Source organism: Fusarium oxysporum, chromosome 8, assembly GCF_000149955.1.
Source record: "Fusarium oxysporum f. sp. lycopersici 4287 chromosome 8, whole genome shotgun sequence".
Classification (NCBI taxonomy): Eukaryota; Fungi; Ascomycota; class Sordariomycetes; order Hypocreales; family Nectriaceae; genus Fusarium; species Fusarium oxysporum.
In genome coordinates this window covers 1128083-1147662 of record NC_030993.1, presented here as the reverse complement: position 1 = coordinate 1147662, position 19580 = coordinate 1128083, and the positions used below count along the sequence as shown (strand labels likewise).

Sequence of the window (19580 nt, the reverse complement as noted above, 5' to 3'; positions counted from 1 at the left end):
TCAGCTCTTGGTTGGGTGGCCTCGACGTCATGGAGTTTGAATTGAGCAAGACGAGACAAAAGAAACAGGTTCAGAAAAGAGGCTTGAGATTCCGAGAGAGAGGCCGACAGGGGGTGTGAGTGAATGCTCCCCAACTTTGCAAACAGCCGCCGACTTGTACTGCAATAAGAAAAAAGCGGTACTGCCTGTTCTATAGTGGGCTTTATTGGCCAATATCGATGAATGTGATGCTATGGATTCATGTTTGGCAGGATTGTCTATGAGACGGATAAAACAAAGGAGCTGGCGGAAGTCGTCCAAGATGATGATTTACACAAGCATAATTTCGCGGATCATCATAGTGTGTGAAAATCCAAGACCTGATCGACCTGCCATCCCTAAATGACACGACATCCATGTTCACTCGTTTGCTTGCTGAGGCTGCCAGGCTGCATACATAATTGTAACTCGATTCTCGTAATCACTCCAGATGTGGTTGTTGGAAAGGGTTGATCGAGTGCAAGGCAGAGTGACGGTTCGAAGCCCATGGCGGAAACTTAATTATACCTACTACTTAGGTAGATAACCTCGGATGATCGCTGAATAAGACTCGCTAAAGTCAGCCTCCAACGCATAAATTGTGAGATGACTTGTTGTTATCTCCAGGCAGTAGAGATGCATTGAAACCTTGGCGCCTCTGAATCGAGGACATTTTTCCGAAGTCAATTGCCCTTCCAACCAGTTGATTGGCTGCTGGGCGGTTGCCGAAACGTGCAATCCAGTCCAATCGTATTAGGATCGGAAGTATCGATGGAGGTGCCTTGGCTAGTGCTACCTACCTGCCTTAGCTCGTTCCCTTCGGTTCCTTGGTGACCTTTTGGTGACCATTAGGTGTTCTGCTAAGGCTGCTAACCTCCAAGCTCTCCAAGCTCCACTCTCTTCCCGTCATATCATAGCTCCTCTAACTTAGTTCCTCTCCAACATGGGAAACTCAGAGTTCGTCTATTCCGGGAGTGACATGGACGCGCAGCTCCTCTTTTCTTGCATGTGTCCCCTCATCGAGTTACTCTTTTCATCATCACATCAGCGCTATTCTCCGCTCTGTTCCCTCAAAGCTGTGGCTGCTTGTGATGTGCTATGCTGTGCTGTTTGATGCGAGCGTCTCGTCTCGCCTCGTCCGCTCCCTGTCCAGTTCGGTATGGTTTGGTTATGGTCTCACCCCTCCCATGGATCTCATACCTCACCTTAACAACCAGGTTCTCCTTGTCCTTGCCCGGGAGTTCCCCTCATGCGACGCCGACTTTCAAATCAACTCCGCCAAAAATGCCATGGATCTTTAAACTCGACTCCACCTCGTCCAACCTCCCCTCTCTCTCGCTCTCTCTTATTCTCTTCTATTCTCATATTACCGAGCTTCTTTCTCATTCTCGATCCTCTTTCTAGCTTATAGACTAAACAATCAACCAACTTTACGAATATATACTCCTCCATCCTGTATACCGCGAAGCTTCAGCTTCAATTTCATCCATCCTCGCGGCTGAATAGAACGACGGGATAATTCGTGTTTGACGGCATGGAGGCGTTTATGTACCAGTGAACGGTCGTTTCTGCTTGTTGAGGCATCTCACAAGCTCTCCTCCGAGCATCCAGCCTCCTCTCCTTCCGATATCATCTCACGAGCAAGGAGTTGAACCAGTTTGGCCCAATGGGCAATGAACAATCCGCCGAATCCCCTCGCGGGCATCGGAAACTATCCAAGCCACCTCACTGCAGCCAGGCATCTGCAGCTGGTCTGCCATACACTGCTACTGCTGTGACACCCCATCGTGAGCACTTCTCCAACTCGTATCTGGTCGGATCGCTGCCACCTGCTCCCAATAAGGCTTCTACAACGAGAAGAGTGGCGCCTGGGCTCGGTATAGCCGTCCCAGCTGGTGACGCTTCCAGTCCTATACAATCCCCTACATGTAGAGACCCCATGCGCGATTTGAAATCGCGTACGCGGTCTATCCAGTCAGAGCAGTCTCCTATACTGCCAGCTTTCGTCAACAGCTCCAGGACCAGCTCTATTGCTCAGGATAGCGGCTACCGCACACTGACGCGCGCTGATAGGTTTGTGCAACATGTCTCCATGTCGATAAATTGAGCTAACTGCCTGGAAATAGCATGCCTGTTGCAGTACGGCGTGGCTCTGCAAGCTACGATACGAGAGCTGCCGAGGCCAAGACGCTTCTCAGTGCAAAGGAGAAGCTCCCAAGGGAGCCCATCATCTCCAAATCCAATAAGCATTCTGATGAGACAAGTCAGGATGTGACGGATGATACCAACAACGCCACCCAATCTGCAGGTTCATCCATTAGCAGAACAAATTCAGACGTGTCTCTTTACATGCCAATGCGCCGCCGCTCGGTCGTTCAAACTCCAGGCATAGCAACCAGGGCTCATCATTCCAACCCCCCAGTCTCAGCCAAGTCGAGTTTCCGCAAGAGTCTCCCAGCTACACCCTCTCAGTCCAGGCACAATTCGATAGAATCTGGCATGGCGAGACGCATGTCAATGCCTACGACAATCCCTTCCCAGGCGCAATCCCCGGACCGAGCCGTAACGCCAGTCGAAGCTGACTATAAACAGCTAGGTGGTATGAAGTTTGGATCCCTACGCATCACAAACGGGGCCCCCGGAACTTCTCCAATGCCCGAGGATGACGTCAAACAGCAAGGGGCTTCTGAGTCGGCACTAGTAATCCCTCGTGCGGAATACTTTCATGAGCAAGCCAAGAACCCACTCAGGTTGATGAATCAGGGCTCGACCATGACAGAGGCCAATGAGCTAATGACGGGTGAGAAATCACTTACTGCTCGAGTCGCAAGCTGTGTCACCGAGTGTTCGAGCGATGCAGAAAAATCTAGAACAGGCGATGGCGGAATGTCTGGGAACGGGAATGCTGTCTCATTTCCGGTTGCTGAGGTTCTGGACGTAAGGGAAGATCCAAATGCAAAGCCCGACCCCAAGAAAACGCAACTTGGACTCGAAAACAAAATGCTTAAAGGTTTGTCAAGATCTGATAGTGGCTTCATTCCAAGTCCTTCGTCTGAGAAAACTCATCGCTCCGCGTCTCGAGTCGACAGTGGTTACAGCTCCAATGTCTCTCTCCGATCATTGCCCAGCCTGAGATCCGGTGTCACGGACAAGAATACAATAGCCTCCGAAAAGCTTGACGTGGACATGTCCGGGATGTGTTCGCCCTCGGATTCGAATTCGACTCGTACTTCTTCCTCAGTACCTTCTCAGACACGTAACCGGCTGCCTATCCACCTCGAGGTCCCGTTGTCGTCGACAGATGATGATACCTCTTCGGCTTGTCTAGCAAGCCCCTCGAGTCCTGCTAGTCGTCCATTCTCGTCATTTAGTCGTGGTAGCCGCATGCGTCTCGCTTCGTTGAAATCAAACAAGAGTTTCGAGCCACGAGTGTCGAACACTGCGACAGCGCCAATCGTCCTTTCTAAGGGAGACTTTCAGGAACAGCTACCTTCGCCAGCCGCAGACGTTAGTCGTGTGGCAGTAAGATATACAGATTCCTGAACGGCTCCCGCAAGAAGGGATCCCTAAAGAAAGGGGAAGTGGCTATGATCGAACAGGACTTCACTACCGATCCTTTAGGACTCAAGACAGGCTCCATACCTAAACCGCACCGACCTTCGCTTCGAAAGGAGCCGAGTAAGGACACTCTGCATACTATTATGAGTGTTGGGAGCCAGGATGCGCTTGGTAATACAAGACGCGGGGAGGACGTAGCGCGAGGGGCCAAGAAGACCGTTGGCAAGAAGATGTCTCGACGTCAATCATGGCGCCAATCCATTGCTCAGATATTTGGTTCTCGAAGCGCGGACGCTAGCCCTGCCTTGAGTTCCAAGCCTGAGCCCGAGCCCACACCAAGGCGCCCATCAACCGCTATGGAGCTTACTTCTCGTTCTTTTAATGCGGCCCCCAGCCCTCGAGCTGTGAGCTCATGGTCATCCCGTCCAAAACCAAGAAAGGCTGCCAGTAGCTCTGGCAGCTTAGCTCTACAGACCCGGAAGGTGGTCAATAAGTCGAGCATACAGGAGAGCCGTGACAAACCAGAGCTAGCTCATCTTCGTACGAATGTTTCCGCACCTAACTTGTCAGCGAACCATCGATCATCCCTGAGTCCATCTGCGCTTGAGATGGATCAGACGCTGCGAACAAAGACTTCACCACCGGTGAGTATGCAGAATCGAGGCAGTAAGCCTCCCAGAGCAAAGTCACAGGCGCAAAATCGAGCTATGGCACCTTCATTCCCTATTAACTCCCGTCCGAGCGCTAGTCGTCGACTCTCGTTACCCCAAGATTATGGTCGAATGACACCACACAGCCGTCAGATCTCACATGGCCGTACTGAATCACGCAGCTCCAGTCGAGGCATGACCATGAGTCCTACCGCGGGTTTAAGCTCCCAGCAAGTCAATTCTGTTCAACACTCCAGAGTTTTGTCCTACTCGAGTAATGGTACGCAACAGAGTGGTCCTGCTGCCCAACAAGTCAAGCATCACCGGCGAGTATCAGCACCACGCGCAGCCGCGCCAAATTGCCAACATGCCGCGCTCTCGGAGCAACACTACACTTATACAGATACAGCAACAGCAGATGCATCAGCAGCAGATGCTACAGCAACACCAACAACGACGACCTCGAACATCTGTCCAATCATGGGCTCCGATGGATATGCACAGCCTCAATCAGCAACTGCAGCAGAACTACATGATGCAGAATCAAGCGCTTGTCTATGGTGCACCGAACATGGTTCAACAATACCCAAACATCTACGTTACAAGCCCAGTCCCAAATCATCCTGTTCATGGTAGACAGAGTTCCCAGGGTGGGATGTACGTTCAAGATCCCCCTTTTCGGGTCCTCCACAGCTATAACTCCCCAGCATATCGAAACGTTCCTATATGGAGCCAGTAGCTCAGAGCCTCAACAGTTGGCTCGCCTAGTTCTTTGATTTCATCGAGATACCATATATGATGAAAATGGTTTACAATTTCATTGACTCTTTTACTGCTCGGCGTTTTCGGGTAAAGGCAGCCTTTCCTTGGAGTACTGGAATTGGCCCACAGCGTCCACACGCATTCCTTCGTTCATTCATTCAATCAATCACACACTGTCTTTCATTCTAAGAAATTGCATGTACATTTTTACGACCACGTGGAAAGTGTTATCAGACATGACAGCTACATCCTCCAGTGCTGAGCTTGTGTTAATTTTAGTAGTTCGTTGTTGACAAGCATGGTCTTTTTAGGCGATGTATGATTCAATATGCTAGCTTTACTAGCTCACAGCGCATCGTGCACTCGTACAGGGAGAAGTGTCGATAGGAAGTGCAATTCTCATAGTGCAATTCTCATAGTGCAATGCTGTTTAATGGCTTGGTGTCTCCGCTTCTCCGTTGAAACCATTTGACTATCGTGTGTATGAACTAGTCCGGATAACCTCATGGCAGACGGCAGACTGAGCTGGTTCGCTCCTCCTACGCGTGCTCTAGTGCTTGCTTAGCCCTGCTTCTTGTGGGTATAGTTATAGAAGGCTACGGCTACGAGAAAGGGGTAGGAGAAAGGGATTAGTTGGACTGATATTAAGCATCCCCATGATTCCCGACACAGCCTCACACAGATCGACAAAAGATCTAGCTTGAGTGACGTAACATCAAAGACACGTTACTGCCCGACTCTTAATATGAAACAAATCAACAGACGAGACCACGAGAAAGGATCTGAGTGGTTGATGAGACTTGTTTATAGGAAGCGAGGTTGGCGATACAGTATTTGCGCTGGTCTGACTATCAACAAAGCGTGACTACATAGTAAAAGTCCTTCACACCACCATAAGCAAGGAGGAATTTGGTGACAGGTCACACCTCCACATGGAACCATGAAGGGCCACGGGGGCAGAGGCCTTAGGAACACTACCACGCCTCTCAGACAGTTGTCGTTTTAGTACGCGGGGATAGATGGAGGTCTAGCATGATGCTGTAAATTAAGAACAAGAGATAACCTTGACAACATGTCGTAGAAGGTGGATTCTCATGGCTATAAGATCTTCTGGGGAGCAATAGCATGACGACAATGGAGACGGATGAGAAGACCAAGAACGAAAGAATAGCTAGAATAGGTAGATATCTTCCTTACGGTATGATTGGCGATCCGGGAAGACGGGGAGTTTTTGGCATGGCGTTCCGGGGGGGATCAGGTTCTTGGTGGGTCGATGCTATTTTTGAATGGATACGTATCTTTTTAGGGGACATGCATCCATGCATGATGCCCGTTTCCCTATCGGACGACGCCAGCCTCCCATTTCTTCCTTCATCTTTGATCCCCCAGACAATGATAGAGTGGATAATCACTTGATGAAAATAATAATTTCGCTGACAAGACCCTGACGATGAGCTATGTCATAATAATGGGCCAGGGCCTGGAGGTAGCCGTTTGTTCATGGCGTCTACTGACATGTGTGTGTCTCCATGTGAGCAGTTGAGTGCAGAAGGGTGATGACGACTCCTCCTAGAGGGCTGACAGGGGTGGGAGACCCATTCAAGATGGATGTTATAGCCAGTTTGATTTGAAAGCAGTGAAGCATACGGAGTATAGCTGAGTAGATTATGGTGAGGAACACAACGCTTTATGAAGGAAAACGGATAAAAAAGGACGTCAAGCTACCAATTTGGAAGAGTCGGGAATGTCTCATTCATCATGTCGTCGGTAAATGCCCAACTCGGGTCTCCTGTCAGGAACAACTGGGCACTTGCATATAAAAACAATTCTTGTGTATCATTCAGGGGACCGTGCAGAAACAGAAACAATAGATCGCCCCAAAAACTGGCATAGACACGCTCGTAGTCGAATCGGTTAGTGACATCTACCGAGACGAAACGCTGGCTCTATTATGTGGCTTTTTGACTGAAGTTCCATATCGGCACGGGCAACCTTAAAAAAAATCGAAAGTCCTAGTAAACCTAACCCAGCTTCGAGCATGGTCTAGACGCGTCCGTATCAGTGTGGCCGCCACCAACGGGCTGTCTGTTTCGGCTAGGTAGGTGGTCTTAGGCGATTCTTTAGGTGAAGCTTTGGCGCATGTCACCCAAACGCACCCGGCCTCAGCAGTGGCCTCTTGCCCAGTCTGCTGGGGTAAGCACAGCCTCCATCCAGTACCACCGGATCCATGCAGGCAAATACGAGAAGACCTCACAAGTCTGCTAGCATTTCCTGACCCATCTTTCCATTCCATCCATCCATCCATCCATTTACCCATATTTTTCTTTGTCTGCCTGCCCTTGTCCCTTTATAAGTCTCCTCCCATCGGTGCCGTCACACAATTTTTACTCTCGTGACTCTATTCACCTCCGTATTACTCACTCTCGCTTTTCTGTCTTTGTTATTTTCTCTATCGTTTTAAATTAACATCGTATCCCAGCTAATCCTTGGCTCGTCGATCTCACTCTCGCTCACGCAACTCATTTGGCATCAAACGACTATCCACTGCAGATACAGAAAAAGTCTTGTTATTCTTTGTCTCACGCCTATTCGTTCAGGTAGTCACAAACGACGATTTGACACAACTCTTGATCACGGATACCCAGATTCCTCACTTGGGTTGTGTATCCCTCTGGAAGTTCGCGTCAGCGGCCAGTTTAAAGCGCGATTACGCCTTCGTTCCCCTTAGCAGTTGTGAGCCAGGACGGCAACCTCTACATACCTCAGCTGGCATATCCTGCCTACCTTACCTAGTCAACCTTTCTTTTCGCAAAACACTCCACAACCTCAGTCGCCATGTACATGACACGCCTTGTGAAGCTGCTAATGGTAGCTCTTGCCGTTGTCTGCGTCGCTCAGGCATCATGGATTGATCTCAACAAGATTCACTTGCGGGAGCGTCGACTCGTCCGCAGAGCAAGCCCAAGCCAGTCCGATGACTCTCAACCAAGCGCAACTGCACCTGACAGCAAGCCTTCAGCTACTCAAGCAGACCCTGCATCTGATCCTGCTCCTACTGATGCAGCCGACCCTACCTCGGACGACTCTGCCAAAACCGACGCTGAGGCTACTCAGGCTACTAATGAACAAACAAAACCATCTGCCACTGATGCTGAGCCTACCAACAACGATTCTGCAAAGACAACCGCTGCCGATCCCTCCCCCACAAACGCTTCTCCCACCAGCAAGCCCGCCGAGAAGTCTAGTGCTGCTGATAGCAAGCCCTCTGAGACAGCTGCTGCCACACAATCTGAGGCTACCGACAACGCCGAGTCATCAGCTTCTGCGACTGATGCCAAGACTGCTGCTCAGTCGACAACCAACTCCCCAGCAGCCACTAGCACATCCAGCAACAACCAGAACAGGTGACGACGCCAGCAGCACCGCCAGCGAGAACAACGATGAGGCTTCCAGCACTGCCGCCGAGAAGAACACCCGGACTACCGCTAGACCTGTTACCTCTACGCACGTCGCCGTCGTCACAAGGACAAACAGCGATGGGGATCTTGAGACCATGACCACTACGAGTGTGTCTACGTCAACACCTGGTCTGAGCGACGGTGGTGACGATGGAAGCTCTTCAGGCATGTCGGCCAAGACCCGCAACACAGTTATCGGAGTTGTTGTCGGTATTGGTGGTGCAATTGTTGTTGGTGCCCTTGGCCTTGTCGCATGGCGAATTTGGGGGCGCAAGAAGCACCAAGAAGAAGCTGATGGTCTTATGGACTTCAACGAGAACAATAGCCGTCCTAGCAGCAACGGCCCTTATCACAGCGTTGAGAAGACTGAGTACGGGAGTGTCGGGAGCTCAGGGCCTCAACGCAGCCCATTCCAATCCACGCTGGACACTTATCACCAGCCAACACCAGTGAACGCCTCGTCCAACTTTTAACGACGGAGTCTCATACTTCCTTTGCATCATTGATAAAAAAGCATTCTCTTTTCCTTTATTTTTCACATTTTTGCACCATTCGTTTCGATGGAGGTCTTCAAGGTCATAGGCGTTTCGGATACGAATATTTTTCACAGGGGAGTCATATAGAAAGTGCTGTACGAATTTGATAACGAAAGTCACGGCTGCAATCGGCTGAAGCAGCATATATCCCTGGGTCCCAAAACCTTGCGGTATTTGGGGCAAATCATTTGCAGCATGCATGACCTGGTTCATGGTTCCAGTTTTTGAGTTGTCTGGGCTTGATCATGCTGCATATAAACATATACTTCTTCCCTCCCGCAGCCAAGCCAACCATCCGCTATGTAATGGGATTGTGTATGTAGAAACTCAATTAATAATATCTCAAGCCTGGCTTGTATAATGCGTTCTTGAAGTCGAGCATGAGTGAAGTGGACCTCTATGAGCGTACTTGAAGCAGTGTTCCTGCAAACATGTGATGAGGTCAGTAATTGTTGAATTGACAGTGGCTTTATTATCTCCATTTGGGTTAATAGCAAGGGCTTTCTCCTGCGTCGTCAAGGCTTTGTCGGAGGTTGAGCACTGTACTGAGAGCTTTGCTCTCCCACTACTCGATCTGACCTCGTGGACTTCGCGTGGATTGCCTCAAGTTTCTGATGGGTACAAAGCATCGCTTCACGATAACAACGAAAACATCTCCACCTTTAACTAGTCGGTCCAACCGAACATATCACATATTCTTGGTCATGCCCATCGAAATTCGTTGTTTGTGTGGGCAATGTATTCTGAATCACGGCTCAACGGCTACTGAATTTCGGAATGGAGGCGTAACAGCGAAACCCATGGTTGAACGTCTGCTACTTATGCACCGTAGGTGTATCCTAGACTCGGACCTTTCATTTGCGGTACATGCATCACCAAGAAAATCAGGTAAGTCTAATAAGAACGAGCAGATTGAAAGGGCTCGGAGGTACTTTCAATATGGTAAATCATAAATACGCATTGGTGCCAAACAACACATTGTATTTGATATAGGGTAAATGCATCAAACGGGCTGAGCCAGACTCAGCTCACTTTGAGCCTAGCATAGAAGCCCTTGTAGGCCTGAAGCGGAAAAGCCGGCAGCCCGGGTTCCTGAACTGGCATTCCAAAGGTTAACGACGGTGGAGGCCCGAGCTAGCTCAAGGTACGGGCGGGTGCGGCCCCGACATTTTTAAGGGTCCTAGTGGAGAGGTAAGAAAAAAGAAAGGGGCAAAAAAATTGACTTTCGATTCCTTAAGATCTCAGTGCGAGAAAGGAAAGTTTTAGAGTTAGACGGGCATGATTCTTAAACCTCTCATTCCGTTGGGTGATATCACGATGATAGTTGCGAGGTAAGGTTGGCCGGGAAGGTAGTATGGTGAGTTGTCAAACCTGAACCTGACCTAAACTCCGGGGAAATGATTGACCTGGACTGATTCAATGCGAATCCACTTGTCCATTGGCCTATCCCAAGATGGATGGGACTGTGCAGGCATTTTCATCCTCGAACCATGGAAGAAGAAATGGAAGAATATCGGAACCCAGGCTCAACAGTGATGTCGCGTACTGATACAGGCGCTGGCGGCCAGTGATGCAATACCTGCTGCTTCAATTTGAAGGTAATAAGTCATGAGCAAATGAAGAGAAGCCTTAGAGACAACCAAATCAGCCGCCAGTGCTCGACCAGTTGTCGTGCTGTAGCATGCTGAGGTGCGGGTCGTGTTGAAACTATGAAATGATGAATGATACACCACCAAAGGGCAATTCGCAATACAGACAAAGGTATTACCTACCAACCTATCGTCTGTCGAGTTCATCGCTTCGAAATTCTTCCAAGATGCCAGGGGCCCTTGGCGAAATTACGTCGTGGCCAGTGCGGGTACCGACGAGAGCGGGTCTCATTACAGAATAGCTCTCCTTTGAAGATGTTCCCTGTGGACGAGGCTACAGCGATTCTCCCAAGTGGCCAACTGTTCAGTGTCTGAATTGGATGATTTGCTGTCAATCCTTGTGCTCTACAGCGTCACCAAGAAGGAAAAGCTGGGCCAGCACACACACCCAAACTTGGAAGTGGCCGCCGACCAGCGCAGGTGCGAGAAAAAACCACTGACACCAGAGGCAGCTGCATGTGCAGGTACAGACAGATGGCACTCGACCCTCTCTTGACTCTAGTCCAAGTTAGCATGAAGTGTTGAGCTGCCTTGTCCACTCATCATCAAACAAAGCTCTCGAGGGCTCATCTAATCTCATATCACGCCCCTCGAATGAGAGACGTCTTCAATTTGCTCTACTGTTCCTTCCTCTCTGTCCACGCAACTTCTCCATCTTGTCCTTTTTCTCCTTCTTCCCGTTAATGCTGGCCGCCCAACTTCGCAACTGACAACATTCCCAAAACCCCGATGTGTCTGGCCGGCATCATCTTTTTCTCATCTTTGCTGTCTTCTGGTCACTCTTTTTCTCTCATGAAGCTCTTTTCTTAGGTTCTCGATAGACACTTTTTTTTCTATTACAGTATTTCGCGCGACACCCCTGGAAGCCAGTTTCCACACCCCGGAAATTTCCCACCTAAATAGCTCTCGAGGCAAACCGTCATTCCGTCCGCCCCCTTAAAGTTGGACAACGCGTCGCGTAGTATCCAGATATTTCTCGACCGTTAGGAAATATCGGCCACGATTACGGTTTCGCAAACCTGTGTCCCCTCCCTCAGGCCTTCGAGATCGGCTTTTCAACTGAGCGACCGACCTTGAGAGAAAGGACTGGCTCTATTTGAGACTCAGCTGCAGACATACTCTTAGTCTGCACTGATCTCCCTGGGTGAGTAAACCGAAACATATTTTCCTTATTTTGGTCTTGGACATGTATGAGCTGGCAGAACACACATTCATCTCCAGACGCCACTGCATAACTCACAGTTGCTGACCGGGTCCGCCACCAAACAAACAGGCCGCTGTAAAGACGTCTTCTACAACGTTGTCGGCTGCTCCTCCTGGTGCACCCGCACAGGACGGTCACGGAGCCTCATACTCTCGATCCCGCCCTGCCTCACCGGCTTCTCCCACACTTTCGAATACGTCAACTGTTGACGGCGAAGAGGAGATCGAGTCTTCGCCAGTTCTTCCTCCGCTTCAAGCTCCTCGACTCCCGGAAAGAGCTTTACAATTTTTGAGGACACCACCTCCCGACGAAACCCAATTCGGTACTGCCAGCTGGGGCTCTCCCTATCCCCAGTCAGACCGCAACCTGCGTCGTCAGAGCTCTGGAAGTGAAGCCTCGGACGACTCTCCAATTCATCATCTGGATATCGAGACCCCTTTTCTACGCCCAATTCCTGATCTGCTACGTTCACAGTCCGACCCGCCAGGCTCTTCGCTGAGTGCTGCCGCCGCCGTTCTTGCGAATCGTGCTCGACGGCAGACTCGTGGTCTTACTGAGGATTGGATACGTACGCACACCACTGACGACCCAAACGAAGAGAGTCGACACTGGTTTAGTGACGGAAGTGGGAGCGAGCACTCTTCGGTGAGCGGCTCTGAACCTGGCTGGTTGGAAGAGGGCGAAGCGCGCACTCCCCGACCCATCCAGAGAACAAGGGATCTGTCTCGAGAAGGATCTGGACACCATCCGCGGGCCAGATCTAGCATCGAGACTCTCCGACCAGGAGATTCTCTCAGTCCCAAAACGGGACAAAACAGCAGTATGGCGACCTCCGAAGCCGCGCCAGTAACGCACGATGCGGCGAGCGACAGGTCTCAGGCCGCCTCCACCCCGGATGTACCTGTCGCAGAAAGTCCAAAGAAGCGTGTCCCTAGTGCTACCGCCAATGGGGAGCCAGCGCTGCCTGCAACACCGATGAAGGGCACTCAAAAACCTCTTCCTAAAGAACCAGCACCAACACCTCGACTAAAAAAGAAGGTACCATGGAGAGGCAAGAACATCATGGTTCTCATACCGCGAGACACTGAGCGAGGCCAACCTGGCCATGCGCCCATGCCGTTACGTCAAGATGAGATAGAGAGGATGTTTTCATCATGGGAAGAGCTTGGATATGACATTTCAGGCTTTGACTTGGAAGTCGAGGGCTATCAGGTTGAAGGTACAGCGGATTCTCAAACCCGAGATTCCTGGCCAGATTTTGATGAGGTGGTTAAAGAGAGGGAAGAGCGCAGCTTCAAGGTTACCCTTCCCGATTTGAATGCTTGGAAAGATTATATGAATGAGCTTCAGGAAGCGAAGCTGCGAGCGCTTGGTGTATCTTTTGGTGATGATGAGCCCGAGCAACCTTCTGTCTCTCCTGCAACAACAGACCTCAGCCGTCAACCCTCCGCTCAGTATCCCCCTCTTCCATTTTCTCCTCCTCTACCCACCTCCTCGGCCTCAAGTAACCATGGTATGCCGGGATTCCAACCAGGCCATTTCGTACGGCCCTCGACGCACAGTCCGGGTCTTTCCCATGGTGCCTCACCACTTTCTTTCGCTGGTATGCCCGGTAAATTCAACCCGCGGCAATCTATTTCGTTCCCTGCCAACAGCTCGCCCTTTGGCTTCCAACAACAATCTCCGTCGGGTTGGCCAGGGCTTAACCGCCATGATTCGCCTTCTCTCATGGGCATGATGTCTCCTCAGTCCCCCTTCGGAGCAGAGAGTCCCGCCGCCATGAACCTGCACCAGCGTCACCAGTCTCTACAATATCCCATGCTGCCCCATCAGCAATTCTCATATTTGCAGCCTGCTCGAAACTCACCTCGCCTGCAAGAGGTCCTCGAAGACGAGGAAGAGCCTGCAAGCAAGAGCCCATCAAGGACACCCGAACCTCCTCAGCAGCAGAACACGGATACCCTCCAGGCCGAGATTGATGATGCGGAGTACCACTTGGAAGAGCAGCTTCGCAATGAACTGGAGCACGAGGATTACAACCCCCAACCTCAAAACGAGCAACCTGCTACCCTCCCAGATCCGTTTGTCCCGGCTCATGGTCATCAAGCATCTGGTCAATTCACTGTCCAGGAGCGATTCGCCAGTGAACAATCTAAACCCCTGGTTCTGCATCATCCTCGACCTCACAGCCGCGGCCACTCTCTATCACAGGGTTACTTCCGTGATCACAACGAGAACAGCGTTACTGCTGATGAGAGCAATCTCACCAAGTTCAGCAGCCTGAATGAAATCCCCGAGTCCCACAAACCTGACGATGCTTATGAGATTGAGACCAATCCCAGTAATTTGGGCACACCTGTTCAAGAATTTGATTTCCCTGGATTCGGTCACCAGAAGAACTTCTCAACAGCTAGCAACCCATGGAACGATGCTGGCTCAGTTAACAGCGGGAATAAGATGGATCGACGCTCCAGCCATGCCAGCAAACCTTCGCTGTCAAAGCTTAATGTGCAAGCACCTGAGTTCAAGTTCAACCCCACGAGTTCATTCACTCCTGGCCAGTTTGACTTTGGCAGCAAGAGCAATACCTTCCAACCTGGTGCCAGTAGCTTTGAACCAGCGGCTAGTACATTCCAGCCTGGCACAGGAAGTTTCCAACCCGGCGTGACTAGCTTTCAACCTGGCGCCAGTGCTTTCACACCTGGTGCTAGTAGCTTCCAACCAACTGGTAGCACCTTCCAGCCTACGGCGAGCACCTTTGAACCTGGCAAATTTCAGGGTGCCAGTTTTGAGGCATCTGGATTCCAGCCCTCAGTGTTCCAGGCGAACACTCACATTTCTGATACGAACATGTTTACGTCACCTCCTGCGAAACAGCCTACACATGTTACACCAGCCAAAATCAACGTCAATGCGCCGTCTTTCTCGCCAGGCGAAAGTTCCTTTAGCTTTTCAACATCAGGCCCTAAATTCAACGTTGCTGCGCCTACGTTCACCCCTCACTCTAATGCCTTCACAAGTCCAACCAGCCAGGGCCATGGCAGCATCTTTGGAAGTATTGACCTTTCTTCAAGTGATATGCAATCGAACAAGAAGTCAAAGGCTATCCCCATCATGAGACCGTCCAGTCAATCATCTGCTAGGCCGGATCAAGCTGAGGAGCAATTTGATGTTGACCGTCGACCTATAGCTGATGAGAACAGAGTTAAGCGAGCACGGGGCTCTGCGCCTGGCGGTGATGATGTGCCATTGTTCGCTGAACAACCTACGAAGACCGATGGGTCAGCCGAAGAAACTCAGGAAGCCACAAAAGATGACCATGTTCTCCCTGCTGACACGTCAATGTCGTCTATTGTCACCTCGGACCAGATCGACACCAAGGCTACTACAGCCGCTCCGTCTGCGGCGCCTTCAGTTACGTCCACAAACGAGAATAATAACTGGAAACCATTCGAGTTTGATTCCAACCAGGATATTCAGAACTTTAACGATGCTCGACCATTTGGTGAAGATAACTTCAAGCACGAGCACAAGAAGACTCTCTCTGCCACTGCCGAACTCTTTCAACCTGGTGTGAATTCTTATGGAGAAACCACCCAAACTGAAAACGAAGAAGAATCGGACGCCTCTCCCGTGGCCAGCCCTATGCCAGCCCGTGCTCCTTCTGGGATTAATACTTCTCGTCTCAACGCCAGCCAGCCTCCACCGAGAACTGTTTCTAAGGGGCTTGGTGCTTCACGGTTTGCTGATCCTCCTAAGCCTGCCAAGGGTCTCGCTGCATCCCGATTCGCTGGCAGCCCAACTCCCGATGAGAAGCCTCTCCCTCCTCCACCTGTTGAAGACAATGTTGTTAAACCAGTGGAGCAGGAGCCTAAGCCTGAGCTCTCTGCTACTGTAACGCACCCCGCTGGTCGTGGCAACAACGAGCCTACCTTTGAGGAGATCGACGCTGTTATGGATCAATTCTTTGATGATCCTACGATGGGTGTCAATAAGACTGTCGAAAATTCACAGTGGCAGCAATCCAGCCCAGTTCGCAATCTTGCGTCTATGGCTAACTCGTCTCCTTACAAATTGGAACCTGCTGTCGATCAGTATAATCGTGATGAAGCCAGCTTGACGCCTCGGGAATACCACCCACTTTCCGACACTTCTGCTCAGCCAGTACCAAGCACTGAGCTAGAAGATCCATTCCTGGATCCTCCTGGAACATTGATCACTGCCGATGGTGCCGATGCTGTTGACGGCGAGAGCCTGCCCGCTAGTGACTGGGAGGCTGCCTTTACCGATGACGAGCATGACAAACTGGAAAGCCGAGCACAATTCTTCGATGGACGTGTCAATGAAGTTGTTGGAAATCTATTGGCCTCACGCCTGGAGCCCTTGGAGAAGACACTCTTCTCCATCCAGCAGGTCTTGGCGACCCGAGCTCGACGTACACCTTCTTCCCGGCGCGACATGCGTAGCGTCTCCGCCGAGCTCCAGCAGAGCGATGCCGATGACGAGGATGAAGAGCCCGTTGTTCGTCGCTCGATGAGTCCTCGACGGGACAGACGTCTGGACCAGATTCGGATTGCTGTTATGGAGGGTCTTCAAGCTCAGCAACGCAACAAGCTTGAGGCCTCACCTGCCCCCCCTTCTGCACCAGCCAGTTCTGAAGCACCGGCCACTGCTATCCTTGAGGCCCTCGAAGGGCTAAAGCAGGAGGTTACAAACAACGCCAACCGTGATAATGGTCTAAAGAAGATGATCCAAGAAGCCATCGAGGCACGCATACCTGCTGCCCCCAAGTCCGAGGAGGTAGAGAACGCTAAACTCACCGAGCTTCAGGACAAGATTACCGATCTCGAGCAGCGTCTCTACTTCGAGCAGACTAAGGTCGAGAACGAGGTCTCTGAACGTCGGGCGGCCGAGGACTTGGCGTCTGAACTCATGCGTAAGCTTCAAACTGCCGAGACCCGTATTGAGGTCGAGATCATCAACCGCAGCGTTTTCGATCAGCGCGTAGCTGACTTGGAGGAGAGACTTCGGGGAGCTGAAGAACTCAGCGAGGAATCAGTTGTTGCTCGCCGTGCTGCCGAGGATAAACTTACTGAAGCCCGTGTTCAGCGTGAGATCGCTGGCGAAGAGGTGGTCCGTCTACGCGAGCTGGTCGAGCAAAGAGATCATAAGCTGCGTTCACTCGAGCAGGCAAACAGCAAGACTGCTATGCGCATTGCCCTCTTGGAGGCTGCTCAAAACAACGCCACCCAGGCTCAGCACGAGGCTGTTGCCAAGTGCAAGGGTATTGAAGTTGAGCTCAAGGATGTTCGACAAGACAACCACCACTGGCGTGCAGAGGCCGAGCGATATGATGAGTCTGCTCGACAGAAGGGCGCCGAGTTAATCCGTGCTCTCGAAGACAACCAGCATATGCAGAAATCTTTAACTACTCTTACGACACAACTTGAGGAGAATGAACGTGTTCGGGAAATGTGGCGCGGCAAGTTTGTCTCTCTTCAAGAAGATATGGGACGGGCGGCTCGGGAGATTGCAGAAGAGAACGCCCGCCGTATCAAGAAGGATCAGGCTATGCTTGCCAGACAGGAGGTTTTAGATGCTCGTCTACAGGCTGAGGCTAAGACCCGAGAGCGCTTGGAGATTGAGATGGAGCGTCTACAGTCGAACGAGCGAGCCGGTATGCGTGCAACTAATGAGTGTGCTCGTCTTGAAGGCATTATTGGCGAACTGAAGACAGAGAACCACAAACTCGAGCAGAAGGCTATGCGTTACCAGCGCGAGTTTGAAGAAGCTCGTGAGTCTGGTTTGAGTGAAGTTAAGCGGACCCGCATGGCGTTGCAGACCGAGATCGACGCCGCTAATAACCAAGTCAACTACATCCGCGAGGAGCTCGAGGAGCATAATTCCAAGCTTCGCGCTGAGCTTGATAACGTCAGACTCGAAGTGGATACAGCCAAGGCCCAGAATGAGATGCTTCTTGAAGAGGCTGAAAACAGCAAGACAGCTGAAATTGAAGAGCTTACGCGAAAGCACCAGAATGAAATTGAGGATCTCCAGACACGATACGAGCGCCGGGTCCACAACGCTCAGGAAGATGCTCACAAAGCCGAACAACACCTTCTGGAGCGACTTAGCCTGTCTACCTCCAAGACCGAGCATCTTCAGGATCGCATATTACACCTTGAAGATAAGCTGGAGATTGCCAAGCAGGCTGCTGCTGCTGCGGCTCAAGCTGCCAAATCCGCCGGAGCTGATGTCAATATCGCTGTTGCCCAGCCTAGACAGACATCACGGGATCTTGAACCTCCTGAGAGAATCTCTCCCCAGGCTCTTCGTGAATCCATCATGGTTCTCCAGGAGCAACTTCAGGCCCGCGAGCAACGCATTGAGGAGCTTGAACACTCCTTGTCCAAGATGGACCCTGACGCCTCCACCAAGATTACCAAACGCGATGATGAAATTACTTGGTTGCGCGAGCTTCTCGCGGTTAGACATGAGAACCTGCAGGACATTATTGCCGCCCTGCAGAGTGATCGTTTCGACCGTGACGCAGTGAAGGATGCGGCGATCAGACTCAAGGCTAACCTCCAAATGGAGGAACAGGAACGAGAGAGAGCCATGAACGGTGGTTCTGCCATCAACCTACCCAACATCGCTCAGACAATTCAGAACGCTACGCCGCGCGTGGCACAAACCATCGGCCCTCTCGCGGCTGCTTGGGGCAACTGGCGAAAGGGGAACCGCAGTCAACCATCCCTCAGTAGCCTGTCTGGCGTCCTCAGTTCGCCAGCTCCTCGACGAAACGCCACGCCATCGCGTAGCAACTCGACCTCCCAGAATAGTTCGCTGGGTGGCCTCATGACCCCTCCCGCTTCTAGCCTTCGTCAAACACCTCCAGAAGACAACAAGCCTCAGCCTACCGCTTTTGCCAGCACCGGGCGCCGCTTTCCATCACAAAGCTATGGTCCTGCACGAGCACGAGGGGCTTCAAACACCTCACATCGAGCAGAGCCGACTATTGTGACGCCACCGCCCAGGGAGTCGGAAGATGAGCCCATGACTCCCCCAATGATGCGAACTAGTGGCTACGATTCGGATGCTCAGCCTGGAGACTTTGACGATAACGATTTCTTTGAAGACTGAACGGATTCGAAGACGGATCGGCTTAAGCAAGGGATACTCTGTCATGATTATTTATATTAATTATTTCCTTTGTCAAAATCATCAACTACGGCCGATGCATACATATATGCGGTTCACATTATTACACTAGTTTCACCAAGACTGCGAACCTAGAAAGATACCCCCTTTTGGATTGATGTTTGTGCTACACAGATTGGGATTATTTGTTCTTTATTTTCATGGAGTCTTTTCTTTGTCTCGCATTGTTCAACTTCATGATGAAGCTCGTGTTTTGGAGGAAGACTGGTTAATGAAGAAGGCGGCCAAACCTATACAAGAAAAAGGACTAAAAAACAATGGCTGAAAATGATAGTGGACCAACAAGTTTTGTTATTTCAGTTATTCTACTCACTGTCGTTTGCATAGCGGTGTGATGGACGTCAATTTTGGTGCGGTACAGCATCGAAGACGATTGCTCGTTGTACATAATCATAATCTACTCTCAAATGAATTGTTAAACAGATGCAACAAATTGGAATGACGTCCTGCCGTTGTGAAGATGCCGGCACACTTGTTTTGAACCAGACTACAATCATCAGGTGTATAGTGGGAATCCTTCTCTT

The 19580-nt window shown here is 50.9% G+C and overlaps 3 protein-coding genes across 3 annotated transcripts; all 3 read left to right on the top strand.

Moving 5' to 3' along the window:
- Nucleotides 1-1684: 1684 nt before the first annotated feature.
- On the top strand, nucleotides 1685-4862 carry FOXG_03044 (uncharacterized protein; the record flags this gene model as incomplete). The annotated part of the gene is made up of 3 exons (XM_018380551.1): nucleotides 1685-2091; nucleotides 2145-3540; nucleotides 3618-4862. 3 exons carry the CDS (start codon nucleotides 1685-1687, stop codon nucleotides 4860-4862), a joined length of 3048 nt encoding a protein of 1015 aa, XP_018236843.1.
- Nucleotides 4863-7156: 2294 nt separating this feature from the next.
- Nucleotides 7157-9377, top strand: FOXG_03043 (uncharacterized protein). Its single transcript, XM_018380550.1, has one exon. It carries the CDS (start codon nucleotides 7963-7965, stop codon nucleotides 8917-8919), a length of 957 nt encoding a protein of 318 aa, XP_018236842.1. The 5' UTR covers nucleotides 7157-7962; the 3' UTR covers nucleotides 8920-9377.
- A 1734-nt stretch (nucleotides 9378-11111) lies between these two features.
- FOXG_03042 (uncharacterized protein) lies at nucleotides 11112-19543 on the top strand. Its single transcript, XM_018380549.1, has 2 exons — nucleotides 11112-11775; nucleotides 11905-19543. Exon 2 carries the CDS (start codon nucleotides 12658-12660, stop codon nucleotides 18976-18978), a length of 6321 nt encoding a protein of 2106 aa, XP_018236841.1. The 5' UTR covers nucleotides 11112-11775; nucleotides 11905-12657; the 3' UTR covers nucleotides 18979-19543.
- The last annotated feature ends 37 nt before the right edge of the window (nucleotides 19544-19580 follow it).

Excerpts from the sequence above, each read along its gene's own strand:
- FOXG_03043 (XM_018380550.1), top strand. The coding sequence starts at position 7,963 with ATGACTCTCAACCAAGCGCAACTGCACCTGACAGCAAGCCTTCAGCTA.
- FOXG_03042 (XM_018380549.1), top strand. The coding sequence starts at position 12,658 with ATGGCGACCTCCGAAGCCGCGCCAGTAACGCACGATGCGGCGAGCGAC.